Consider the following 12,547-nt stretch of genomic DNA (forward strand, 5'->3'; position numbering starts at 1 on the left):
TCATAAATACGGCGTGTAATGGCCGCGCCGGTTAAAACCGCGAGACGCCGGCGCTTCAGAGGCTCTTGCAGAAGAGCTTACGGTGCCGCACGACAGTGCCGGCGGGAGCGCGCCAAGCTTTGCCGACATCCTGCTGGTCGCTCTGGCGGACGTGGCGGCCGCAGAGCCGGAAATCCTGGATTTTGGCGGCGATTTCGGCGCGAGTCGCGTCGTCCAACCGCACGGAGCAGCCTGGCGGGGAGGGGGGTTGCCGTTAGCTCCGGTGGGGGGGGGGGGGGATTTGCCCAAACTGCTGCCCGCGCCGCTGCCCGACCTGCCAGACTGAGGAACCGGAGCCCCTGGCTCCGCTCTTCCAGGGCGTGGAGCAGCGCCCGCAGCGCCGCGGCGCCGATCCCGGGATTGGCCGAAAAATCCAGGGAAACCAGAGCCGGACACGCCGGGAGGCACCTGCGGGCGGGGGGGGATGGCGAGGGGGGGCCCAGGGGCTCCCCCACGTTCCGCAGTGCCGTGCCGGAGCCGGCGCGGTTCTCCGGTGAGAGGCGGAGGATGCCGACGCCGGGATTGCCGCGCGTCCCCTCACCTGGTCACCTCCAGGACGTCGCCGTCACCCAGGCGGTTCCCGGCGAGCGTGAGGTGGCTCAGGGCGCAGCCGTCCTGCCGGAACACACCGGTACCGGCACAACCGGCACAACCGGCACCCGCCAACCCCGTGTGCGTCCCGTCCCCCTCCCCCCCCGCGTCCCCGCCACGGCTCACCTGCGCCAGGTACCGGCCGAGGGCCGCGGCGAGGAGATGCGGCGCCGTCGTGGCGACGCAGCCCAGCTCCAGTCGGCCGAGGCTGCGGCACGGGAGGTCGCCGAGGAGCCGCTCCAGCGCCGCCGGCCCCAGGGCGTTGTAGGACAGAGCCAACGTCTGCAACCGCGGCGTTCCTGCGAGCCGACGGCGACGCCGTTAAAAGAACCGCGTGGCGCCCGCGGCGTTACCGGCGCGTTACCGCCAACGCTTACCGGCGAGGCTGAAGGCGTCGGCGAAGCCGCAGGCCTGCAGCCGCAGCGTGGCGAGCGCCGGGCAGGACCGCAGCAGCAGGGCCAGGGGCCGGCAGCCGGCGTCGCCCAGCGGGTTCAGGCTCAGGTCCAGCTCCTCCAGGCTCTGCCGGGACCGCGGGGCGCTCAGGGCACGGATTTTGGGGAGAAACCCGGCGGTTTTGGGGGCACTGCCCACCCCTTACCTGGAAGGTGCCGGGCTGCCGGGGCAGGAGCTGCCGCAGCCCCTGGGCGCCGAGACGGTTCCCGGCTAAATCGAGGAGGGTGAGGGCAGGCAGAGTGGCCAGCGTGGCCAGCAGGTCGGCGGCCGCCTCGTCCGGTAAACCGCAACCGCGTAACCGGAGCTGCCGCAGCGGCGCCTGCAGCTTGAGGGCGCGCAGGAGCGGGGGGAAGTGGGGGGGGCGCAGGGCCAGGCCCCCCCCGAGCCCCAACGCCGGGGTCTGCTCCCGCAGCTCCGTCACCTTCAGCAGCAGCGGGTGAGGCTCTGCCGGGAGAGACGCCGGCGGTGGGTTTCGGTAGCCGGCGGCGGGTTTCGGTAGCCCCGGGGGGGCAGCGGCGGCGGGGGGGGCGTCCTTACCCACGGCCAGGCTCCGGCAAGCCCTCCGGTACCGCTCGGCCAGGGGCGGCACGTCCCAGCACTTCACCTCCGCCAGCACCTGCAGCGCCAAAAGCCGTCGGTGCCGGTAAGCGGTAACGGGTACGGGGCGGGGGGCTCGGGGCTCACCTCCTCGTTGCTCTGCAGGACGTCCCCCACCGGGTCCTGGGGGGCCAGCAGAGCCCCCTCTTTCTGGAGGCTGAGGCGCGGTAGCAGCCCGCGGGTTTGGTAATACCGTTCGGCCGCCCGTTCCGCCAGCCAGCCCACGGTGAGGCTCTCGCTGCCGCGCGCCGGCACAACCGGGAGGGTGGCGGGGGGGGGGGGGTCACCGGTGAGCGCCGGCGCCGGCCACGGGGGGGGTCCCCGAGGGGAATTAAGGGGGGGTGGTGGTGAAAAACGGGGGGGCAGAACTTACCCCTGGGGCACGGGGATGAGGAAGACGTCGTCCTGGACCCGCACCCGCACGCGGAGAGCGGGCAGCGGCGCGGGCAGCGGCACGGGCAGCGGCGCGGGCAGGCGGGGGGGGCTCCCCTCGCCCTCAGCTGCGGCAGGGAGGGGGGTCCCGGCGGCCTCGGGGGGTCGGCGTTCCCGGCAGCGCCCCGCCGGGATCCTCTCCACCAGGCGGGTGAGGCGGCTTTGCACGCTCCGACGGCGCCGCGGCTGCTGCCAGGCCGCTGCCGGGACCTCGCCGTCGCTCTCCGGCTCCGTGGTGTCCTCCAAAACGGGCGCCAGTTCCTGGGGGTCCCGGCGCGGCCGCTTACGGCCCCCCCGGCACCCCCCCAGGTCGTCTTCCAGCCAGTCCTCCTCCTCCAGGTACTGCTCGGCCGGGATGAGCGCCGGCTGCCGGCATGGTACCGCGGCGGTGCCGCCACCGAGCAGGGATCTGGCGCTGCCGAGGCCCCGGATCGTGGCTTCGTACTCGGTCGGCTCCGGCTCCGGCCCCGCTCCCTCCTGCGCGCCGAACCCCGGCACCCGCTGCCGCTTCTTCACCGGCCTCAGCGGCGACATGTCACCGGCCTCCGGCTCTGCCGCCGCCGCTGGGGAGCGCGGCCGCGGGATTTGGCGCTCGCTGAGCTCAGCGTCGAACAACGGCGAGGACTCGAGCTGCGGCGGGGCTGCGGCGGAAACCCAGCACCCTCAGCACCCCCAAAAAAGCGGAGGGGAGCGGGGTGCCGGCGTTACCGCGCCGCATCCCACCTCCTGCCGCCGCCGCCGCCTCCTTCAGCAGCCGCTCGGCGTCCCGGCACCGTTGCCGCGTCTCCTGGTCCAGCTCCTTGCCGTAGGCGCTCACCCACTCCTCCAGCGTCCCCAGCGGCGTCAAACCCTGCGAGATTTTGGGGGGGGGGGGGGAACACGACGGTGAAACGACCCTCTCCCGCTGATCTCGGGGTGCCCCCCCCCCCAAATTCCGGCGGCTCACCCTGGCGTTCCTGGCCGTCACTGACGCTCCGCGCCGCACCAAGAGCTCGGCCACCTCGAAGTGGCCGCAGCTGAGGGCGTCGTGCAGGGGGGTGATGCCTTCGCAGCCCGGCCCCCCCGGGTCGTCCAGCGCCGCTCCCCGGTCCAGCAGCAACCGGACGATTTCTTGGGGGGGGGCGGATAGCAAGAGGGGGGGCTCTACCGGTGCCAGCGGGGCTCTACTGGCACCGGGGGGGCTCTACCGGTGCCAGCGGGGCTCTACTGGCACCAGGGGGGTTCTACCGGTGCCACTGGGGGGGCTCTACCGGTGCCACTGGGGTTCTACCGGCACCGGGGGGGCTCTACCGGCACCGGGGGGGCTCTACCGGTGCCACTGGGGGGGCTCTACCAGTGCCACTGGGGGGGCTCTACCGGTGCCACTGGGGGGGCTCTACCGGTGCCAGGGGGGCTCTACCGGCACCGGGGGGGTTCTACCGGTGCCACTGGGGGGGCTCTACCGGTGCCACTGGGGGGGCTCTACCGGTGCCACTGGGGCTCTACTGGCACCGGGGGGGCTCTACCGGCACCGGGGGGGCTCTACCGGTGCCAGTGGGGTTCTACCGGTGCCAGTGGGGCTCTGCCGGCACTGGGGGGGCTCTACCGGTGCCAGCGGGGCTCTACCGGCACCGGGGGGGGCTCTACCGGCGCCCCGACTCACCCAGGTGCCCGTGGTTGCAGGCTTCGTGCAGCGGGGTCCAGCCGCAGTAATCGCGGGGGTTCAGGGGGTGCCCCTAAAGAAAAAAAGGGGGGCGCGGGGATACGGTGACGCCGGGCTTTGCCGAAGGAGCCCCCCCCGGTTTAGGGGACCCCCCCCCCCGGTTTAGGGGACCCCCCCGGCCCCTCGCCCACCTGCCTGAGGAAGAGCTGGACGCGGCGCAGGTCGCCCTCGATGCAGGCGCGGTGCAGGGGGGTCTCGCCCCGCTCGTTGCGCCGGTTCCACTGCCGGCACCGGGGGGGGGAAAAAAGAGGGGGGGGGGGGATGACACACATGATAGGGGACCCCCGGCACCCAGGGGATCCCCCAAACTCCTCTTTGGGGGGGTCAGGGGAAAGGGGGAGACATCCCCCCCCCCCCAGACCCCTCGCTCACCTTGCTGAGCCGCCGGCGCCCGGGGACGCTCTTGGGGTAGCCGTCGAGTTCGTCTTCCTCCCCCTCTGGGAAAGACCCCCCCCGGTTTGTGAACCGTGACACCCCCCCGTGTGGGGACCCTGCACCCCCAAAATCCCCCCGGGCCCCCAAAATCCTCCCCTTGCCCCCCAAATCCTCCCCTTGCCCCGCAAATCCCCTTCAACCCCCCCAAAATTTTCCCCCTCACCCCCCAAAATTTTCCCCCTCACCCCCCAAAATCCCCTCTTATCCCCAAATCCCCCTCAACCCCCCAAAATCTTCCCCCTCGCCTCCCCAAATTTTCCCCCTGGGCCCCCAAAATCCCCCCTTCACCCCCAAATCCCCCCTTCACCCCCCCAAATTTCCTTCCTCGCCCCCCAAAATCCCCCCTTATCCCCCAAATCGCCCCCCTTGCCCCCCAAAATTTCCCCCCTCGCCCCCCCCCCCCCCAAATCCCCCCTCACCGCTCTCCGACAGCTCCAGCTCGCTCTCGTCCTGCGCCTCGCTGCTCTCCGGTTCTTCCTCCTCCTCCTCCTCCTCCTCCTCCTCCTCGCCGCCGCAGCCCCCCAGCTCCTCCAACCGGCCCGCGGTACCGGCAGCCGCTTCGGCGTCGCCGTTCCGTACCTGCAGCGCGTGGAGGTGCCGCAGGATCTGCCGCTGGGGAGGAAGAGGAGGGAGGAAGGTCGGGCCCCAGATCGAGCTGGGGGGGGGGGACACGGACGCACTCGGGGGGTCCGTACCCCGCCCCCGCCCCTCACCTGCAGCCGGGGGTCTCCGGCCGTTTCGGCGCGTGCCAGCGCGGTTTGGAAGCAGGGCTGGAGCTGGGCGGGGGGGTCGCCCGCCTCCTCCATGGCCAGCGCCACGTTCAGCCACGTCTTCCCCTCCTGGGCAGCGCCGGCGCTCAGCACCCCGCCACGGGGCTGGGGGGGGGGACACGCCGAGCCACGGGACCCCCCCGGGACATGGGGACCCCCCCACTGAGCCATGGGACCCCCCCCAGGACATGGGGACCCCCCCACTGAGCCACGGGACCCCCCGGGACCCCCCAGGACATGGGGACCCCCCCCAGGACGTGGGGACACCGCCCAGGACATGGGGACCCCCCACTGAGCCACAGGACCCCCCCAGGACCCCACAGCCACCATGTCCTTGTCACCTCCCACCCCCCCCGACTCGGGGACAGGCTCGCTGGGGGTCCCCTCACATCTGAGGGAAATGGGGACCCCCCCCAAGGAACCCCCCCAAAGACCCAGGGAGCCCCCCCAGGGATCCAAAGAGCCCCCCAAGACCTGTCAAACCCCCCCAGGGACCTGAGGAGCCCCCCGAAGACCCAAGGACCCCCCCAAGACCTGAGGAACCCCCCCAGGGACCCAGAACCCCCCCAAGGACCCAGGGACCCCAAGAGCCCCCCAAGACCTGGGGAACCCCCCCAGGGATCCAAAGAGCCCCCCCAAGACCTGAGAAACCTCCCCCAGAGACCCAGAACCCCCCCAAGGACCCACCCCCCCCCCCCCGAGACCCAAGGAACCCCCCCAGGGACCCAGAACCCCCCTAAAAACCCAGGGAACCCCCCAGGGACCCAAAGAGCCCCCCAAGACCTGAGGAACCCCCCCAGGGACCCAGGGAACCCCCCAGAGACCCAAAGAGCCCCCCAAGACCTGAGGAACCCCCCCAGGGACCCAAAGAGCCCCCCAAGAACTGGGGAACCCCCCCAGAGACCTGAGGAACCCCACCCCCCAGCCAAGACCTGAGGAACCCCCCCAGGGACCCAGGGAACCCCCCCAGGGACCCAAAGAGCCCCCCCAAGACCTGAGGAACCCCCCCAGGGACCCAAAGAGCCCCCCCAAGACCTGGGGAACCCCCCCAGGGACCCGAGGAACCCCCCCCCCCAGCCAAGACCCAGGGACCCCCCCCCCCAGAGACCCAAAGAGCCCCCCCAAGACCTGGGGAACCCCCCCAGGGACCCGAGGAACCCCCCCCCCCCAGCCAAGACCCAGGGACCCCCCCCCCAGAGACCCAAAGAGCCCCCCAAGACCTGGGGAACCCCCCCAGAGACCCAGAACCCCCCCAAAGACCCAGGGAACCCCCCCTCCCAGGGACCCAGCGAACCCCTCGGGGACCCTTTGAGCCCCCCCCCCCCCCCCCAAACTCGCCTCCAGCGCGTCGCCGCGGTGCAGCGCCAGCTCCTGCCGGTAGTGATGGACGGCTCGAGCGGGGTCCTTCAGGTCCCCGAAGGTGGTGGCCAACGAGACGTGGATAACGGCCAGCTCCCCCGGCGGCCTCCCCAGCGCCTCCGCCAAGCTCAGCTGCTCCCCCCCCGCCCCGAGGGACACCCCGTTAGTCAAAACGACCCCCCCCCCCCAAAAACCCCCCCGCCCGCCCCCCTCCTCGCTCGCCTGTTTTTGGTAGTACTCCACGGCTCGCGCAAAGTCCCCGTGCTTGGAGAAAGCGTCCCCCAGCTGCTCGCAGAGGGCCAGCGCCGCCGGCGGGTCACCGGCCACCGCCTCCTCCAGAGCCTCCTGCAGCCGCGTCACCTTGGTGGCTACGGGGGGAGGCGAGGAGGGCAAGTTGGGGACCCCCCGGGGCCACCCCGAGCCCCCCTGCCTCCGTGTCCGCCGTCCCTCCCTCGGGGACGCCGGCACCGGCGCGGCACCGGCGCGGCACCGGCTCACCGTAGCGGAGGTTGGAGCGGATGAGGTGACGCTGCCGGGGCTGCCGCGAGCCCAGGAGGTAGGCGTGCTTCAAGGAGCGCTTGGCGGCCGCGAAGTCACCCAAACTCAGCAGGACCTGGGCGACGCGCGCGGGGTGGGGGGCACCCGTCAGAAAGGGCGGGGGGACCCAGGAAAAAGGGGGGGGCACCCAGGAAATGGGGAAACACTCATTAGAAAGGGGGGCACCCATCAGAAAAGGGGGAGCACCCAGGAAAAAGGGGGGGAGCACCCGTCAGAAGGAAAAAGGGGGAGCACCCGTCAGAAAGGAAAGCACCCAGGAAAAAGGGGGGGCACCCAGGAAAAAGGGGGGGCACCCAGGAAATGGGGAAACACTCATCAGAAAGGGGGGCACCCATCAGAAAAGGGGGGCACCCAGAAAAAAAGGGGGGAGCACCCATCAGAAAGGAAAGCACCCAGGAAAAAGGGGGGGCACCCAGGAAATGGGGAAACACTCATCAGAAAGGGGAGCACCCATCAGAAACAGGGGCACCCAGGAAAAAGGGGGGGCACCCAGGAAAAAGGGGGGGCACCGGTCAGGAAGGAAAAAGGGGGAGCACCCAGGAAATGGGGAAACACTCATTAGAAAGGGGGGCACCCATCAGAAAAGGGGAGCACCCAGGAAAAAAGGGGGGAGCACCCGTCAGAAAGGAAAGCACCCAGGAAAAAGGGGGAGCACCCAGGAAAAAGGGGGGCAGCTGTCAGAAAGGGGGGGACCCAGGAAAAAGAGGGGGGGTATCCATGACAAAGGGGAGCACCCAGGAAAAAGAGGGAGCACCCGTCAGAAAGGAAAAAGGGGGGGCACCCAGGAAATGGGGAAACACTCATCAGAAAGAGGGGCACCCAGGAAAAAGGGGGGGCACCCAGGAAAAAGGGGGGGCACCCAGGAAAAAGGGGGGGCACCCATCAGAAAGGAAAGCACCCAGGAAGAAAAAAGGGGGAGCACCCAGGAAGAAAAAAGGGGGAGCACTCAGGAAGAAAAAAGGGGGAGCACCCGTCAGAAAGGAAAGCACCCAGGAAAAAAAAGGGGGAGCACCCAGGAAAAAAAAGGGGGAGCACCCAGGAAAAAAAAGGGGGAGCACCCAAAGCCCGAGGAGAGCGGCCGGCGCCCACCTGGCCCGCGCAGCCGCAGCACTCGCTCTCCAGTGCCTTCTCCCTCATCCTGCGGGCGCAGTCGCGCGCCCGGGCCAGGCAGCGCAGCGCCCCGGAGCGGTCGCCCTCCCGCAGGCCGATGCTGCCCAGGTTGAAGTACGCGCGGTAAAGATCCTCGTCGAGCCGCCCCTGCCTGCAATCGGAACCGCCGCCGTCGTTGCCGGATTTTGCCCGCCGCCCCCTCTCCCCCCGAACCCGCCGCCCGTCCTTACTCGGCGAGGAAGATGCTTTTTTTGATGTAGCGATCGCGTTTGGCCGATTCCTTCAAGCTGTCGTAGACCAAACCCAAATTAAGGTAAAGCCGCGTCCTCATTTCCGTCAGTTCCCGGTTCGGCACGACTCCTGGTAAAAATACCGGCGGGTTCGGCGCCTGGAGAAGCTCCGCGGGGAATCGAGGGGATGCGGCGGCGACGGGACGTCGCCCGGCACGACCTCACCTTCCAGTTTCTCCTCCACGATAGCCAAACTGGTGCGGAAAGCCCGTTCGGCTTCGCGCAACGCCGGTAACGCCGGCGCCGCCGTCTCTTCCCCCGGCGAACGGCTGTCGGCGATGAACATGTACGTCCGGCCGATGGTGGCCCAGGCTCGCTGCTGCTCCGTGTCGTCCGAGAGGGACCGAGCCAGTTCCAGGTGCCGACGTTGGTGCTGCGGGGAGGGGGGGAGAGGTCTGAGACACCCCACAACCCCCCCCCCCCACCGTATTCCCCCCCCCGAGCCCCCCCAAAAGAACCGGCACCCCACTTTTAACGCCGCCTCGTAGTTCTCCAGCTCGGCCAGGCGCTCGCCGATCTTCCGGTGAGCCACGGCGCAGCCGAGCCCGTCGCCGGCTCCTTCCAGTAACCGCAGCTCCTGCCGGTGCTCGGCCAGAGCCTCCTCGTAGCGTCCTGCCGGGGGGGGAAACACCGCAGAGTTGGGATGGGGGGGGGTCCAGGAGCGCCCCCCCCCCCATCGTTACGGGGTTCACGCCGGCGCCGTGCCGTGCCGACGCACCATGGCTGGCCAGGATCTCCCCGAGCTGGTTACAGAGCGCGGCCTCCTGCCCCCGGCTCCCGCTGCGCTGCGCCTTCTCCTTCGCCTTCTGCAGCTCTGGGGAGGGGGGGCTCAGCCCGGTGAACCCCCTTTTCCCCTCCACCCCCCTCCGGGGACCCCCCCAAACCAGCCCGTGCCCAGAGCAGCCCCCTGGGCTGGCCCTGAACCCCAATTCCTGCGGGGGGGGGACGGGGACACGGACCCTGGGGGGGTCCTGAGGGATGGGGGGGACACACAGGGCGGGGGACGGGACCCTGGGGGGCACACGGGGGGAGGGACCCCGAGGGACCGGGGAACACCCGGGGGGGGACACACGACCCTGAGGGACTGGGGGGACCCGGGGGGGGTCAGACACGGGGGGGAGGGGACAGGACACCCTGAGGGACCCCCACCCCCACCCCACCCCCGCGGGGGGACCCTGAGGGCCCGGGGGGGGGGAGGGGCCGCCTGAGGAACCCGAGGGGGCACGGGGAGACCCCGAGACCTGGGGGGGGGGCTGGATCCCCCCGTGCCCCCCTGGATCCCCGGGGCATTCCCGGTGTCCCCCCGGTGCACCCCCCTCCATCCCGGTGTATCCCGGTGTATCCCGGTGCATTCCCGGTGTCCCCCCACTGCACCCCGGGACAGGCCCGGACTCACGCCGAATCTCGCGCGCCCGCTCCGCGCTCATCACCCGCCGCCGCCGCTGCCGCCGCTGCACGCGCCCCGCCCCGCTCTCTCTCCTCATTGGCCCGCGCTCCGCCCCTCTGAGCCAATCCGCGCTGGGAAAGGCGGGAGGCGGGCGCTGCCATTGGTCAGAGCGGGGAGGAGAAGCCGGCCCAAGGGGCGGGGACTAGCGCTGGCGGCCTGTCCCGCGCGCGGCCGCGGGGGGTGATGGGAAGTGTGGCGGGGGGGCGCAGGGCACGATGGGAAGTGGGGCGCGGGGGGTGATGGGAAGTGTGGCGGGGCGCGGGGCGCGATGGGAAGTGTGGCGAGGCGCGGGGGGTGATGGGAAGTGTGGCGTGGCGCGGGGCACGATGGGAAGTGTGGCGGGGCGCGGGGCACTATGGGAAGTGTGGCGGCCCCAGTGCCCCCAGCAGCCCCAGCCCAGTGGTCCCAGTACACTCCAGTACACTCCAGTAGCTCCCAGTGTTCCCCAATAGCCCCAGATCAGTGGTCCCAGTGCCCCCCCAGTACCTCCCAGTACACTCCAGTAGCTCCCAGTGCTCCCCAGTACCCCCAGTCCAGTGGTCCTGGTACCTCCCAGTACCTCCCAGTGCTCACCAGTAGCTCCCAGCGATCCCCAGTACCCCCAGTCCAGTGGTCCCGGTACCTCCCAGTACCTCCCAGTAGCCTCCAGTAGCTCCCAGCGCTCCCCAGTATCCCCAGTCCAGTGGTCCCAGTACCTCCCAGTAGCCTCCAGTAGCTCCCAGTGCTCCCCAGTCTGACATCCCAGTTCAGCCTTACTGGTGCTCCCAGTGCACCTCACTGTCTCCCAGTCCCCCCCCAGTGCCTCCCAGTACTCCCAGTACCCCCCCCCCCCCCATATGACTCTGCAGCCCAGGGCTGCCCAGTTTCTCCAAAAATTCCCAGTATCCCCAGTATCCCCATCCCAGTGCCTCCCAGTATCCCCAGCAACACCCTGCCCACTGCCCCCAGTTTCCCCAGCCCAGTGCCGACCAGTTTCTCCAGTAACCCCTATCCCAGTGCCTCCCAGTATACCCAGTAACCCCCATCCCAGTATCCCCAGTAATCCCCAGCCCAGTGCCCCCAATCACCCCCTACACGCAGCCCAGTGCTCCCAGTATCCCCAGTAATCCCCATCCCAGTATCCCCAGTATGCCCAGCCCAGTGCCTCCCAGTATCCCCAGCCCAGTGCTCCCAGTATCCCTGTTACACACAGCCCAGTGCCTCCCAGTATCCCCAGTATCCCCCTTACACGCAGCCCAGTGCCTCCCAGTATCCCCATCCCAGTGCCCCCAGTCACCCCCATCCCAGTGCTCCCAGTATCTCCCTTACACGCAGCCCAGTGCCTCCCAGTATCCCCAGTATCCCCCTTACACGCAGCCCAGTGCCTCCCAGTATCCCCCTTACACGCAGCCCAGTGCCTCCCAGTATCCCCATCCCAGTGCCCCCAGTCACCCCCATCCCAGTGCTCCCAGTATCCCCCTTACACGCAGCCCAGTGCCTCCCAGTATCCCCAGTACCCCCAGCCCAGTGCTCCCAGTATCCCCCTCACACGCAGCCCAGTGCCTCCCAGTATCCCCAGTACCCCCAGCCCAGTGCTCCCAGTATCCCCCTTACACGCAGCCCAGTGCCTCCCAGTATCCCCATCCCAGTGCCCCCAGTCACCCCCATCCCAGTGCTCCCAGTATCCTCCTTACACGCAGCCCAGTGCCTCCCAGTATCCCCAGTACCCCCAGCCCAGTGCTCCCAGTATCCCTGTTACACGCAGCCCAGTGCCTCCCAGTATCCCCAGTATCCCCAGCCCAGTGTTCCCAGTATCCCCCTTACACACAGCCCAGTGCTCCCAGTATCCCCAGTATCCCCAGCCCAGTGCCTCCCAGTATCCCCATCCCAGTGCCCCCAGTCACCCCCATCCCAGTGCTCCCAGTATCCCCCTTACACGCAGCCCAGTGCCTCCCAGTACCCCCAGCCCAGTGCTCCCAGTATCCCTGTTACACGCAGCCCAGTGCTCCCAGTATCCCCCTTACACGCAGCCCAGTGCCTCCCAGTATCCCCATCCCAGTGCCCCCAGTCACCCCCATCCCAGTGCTCCCAGTATCCTCTTTACACGCAGCCCAGTGCCTCCCAGTATACCCAGTATCCCCCTTACACGCAGCCCAGTGCCTCCCAGTATCCCCAGTACCCCCAGCCCAGTGCTCCCAGTATCCCTGTTACACGCAGCCCAGTGCCTCCCAGTATCCCCAGCCCACTGCTCCCAGTATCCCCCTTACACGCAGCCCAGTGCCTCCCAGTATCCCCATCCCAGTGCCCCCAGTCACCCCCATCCCAGTGCTCCCAGTATCCTCCTTACACGCAGCCCAGTGCCTCCCAGTATCCCCAGTACCCCCAGCCCAGTGCTCCCAGTATCCCTGTTACACGCAGCCCAGTGCCTCCCAGTATCCCCAGTACCCCCATCCCAGTGCTCCCAGTCCTCCCAGACACCCCCGCCCCTCGTTAAGTAACGAGGTTCCCAAACTGGGAGGACTGGGACGCCTCCCCTGCCCCGCTCCCAGTTCACTCCATTACAAACCAGTTCAGCTCAGACCCCGGCGTTTCACCCCAAAAAGCCGTTTACGCCGGGCTCGTTAGCGCCGAGCTAATTCCAAGAGCGGGGTGGGGGTGAACACGCTGCCCCCCCCCCCCCCAATTAACCCCCCCCAATAATTCCCCTAATTGGGAAACTCCCCCTTTAGTCCTCGGGGAGCACAACGCGCCCCTCCCCCCCACCCCCCAAACCCCCCACCCCCCC

At 69.5% G+C, this 12,547-nt stretch overlaps 1 protein-coding gene across 1 annotated transcript; it reads right to left on the reverse strand.

The window, feature by feature from the left end:
* Positions 1 to 3: 3 nt before the first annotated feature.
* Positions 4 to 9,800, reverse strand: TONSL (tonsoku like, DNA repair protein). The gene is made up of 25 exons (XM_054817972.1): positions 9,733 to 9,800; positions 9,055 to 9,150; positions 8,806 to 8,948; positions 8,502 to 8,709; positions 8,277 to 8,406; positions 8,026 to 8,197; positions 6,877 to 6,991; positions 6,601 to 6,746; positions 6,358 to 6,510; positions 4,963 to 5,088; positions 4,669 to 4,861; positions 4,187 to 4,251; positions 3,946 to 4,035; positions 3,755 to 3,827; positions 3,059 to 3,222; positions 2,836 to 2,962; positions 2,054 to 2,753; positions 1,768 to 1,918; positions 1,621 to 1,699; positions 1,229 to 1,527; positions 1,008 to 1,149; positions 757 to 929; positions 581 to 654; positions 314 to 447; positions 4 to 231 (listed from the first exon to the last, which is right to left on the reverse strand). The coding sequence occupies exons 1-25, from the start codon at positions 9,761 to 9,763 to the stop codon at positions 56 to 58; spliced, it is 3,960 nt and encodes a 1,319-aa protein (XP_054673947.1). The 5' UTR covers positions 9,764 to 9,800; the 3' UTR covers positions 4 to 55.
* Between the last annotated feature and the right edge of the window lie 2,747 nt (positions 9,801 to 12,547).

Source organism: Grus americana, chromosome 2, assembly GCF_028858705.1.
Source record: "Grus americana isolate bGruAme1 chromosome 2, bGruAme1.mat, whole genome shotgun sequence".
NCBI classification, from domain to species: Eukaryota; Metazoa; Chordata; class Aves; order Gruiformes; family Gruidae; genus Grus; species Grus americana.

What these genes read in the sequence shown, in the direction of transcription:
- TONSL (XM_054817972.1), bottom strand. Translation starts at nt 9,763, where the DNA reads ATGAGCGCGGAGCGGGCGCGCGAGATTCGGC. An exon ending in CGTGGAGGAGAAACTGGAAG is followed by an intron (nt 8,407 to 8,501) that starts GTGAGGTCGTGC and finishes TATTTTTACCAG; the next exon opens with GAGTCGTGCCGAACCGGGAA. An exon ending in CCGGAGACCCCCGGCTGCAG is followed by an intron (nt 4,862 to 4,962) that starts GTGAGGGGCGGG and finishes CTTCCTCCCCAG; the next exon opens with CGGCAGATCCTGCGGCACCT.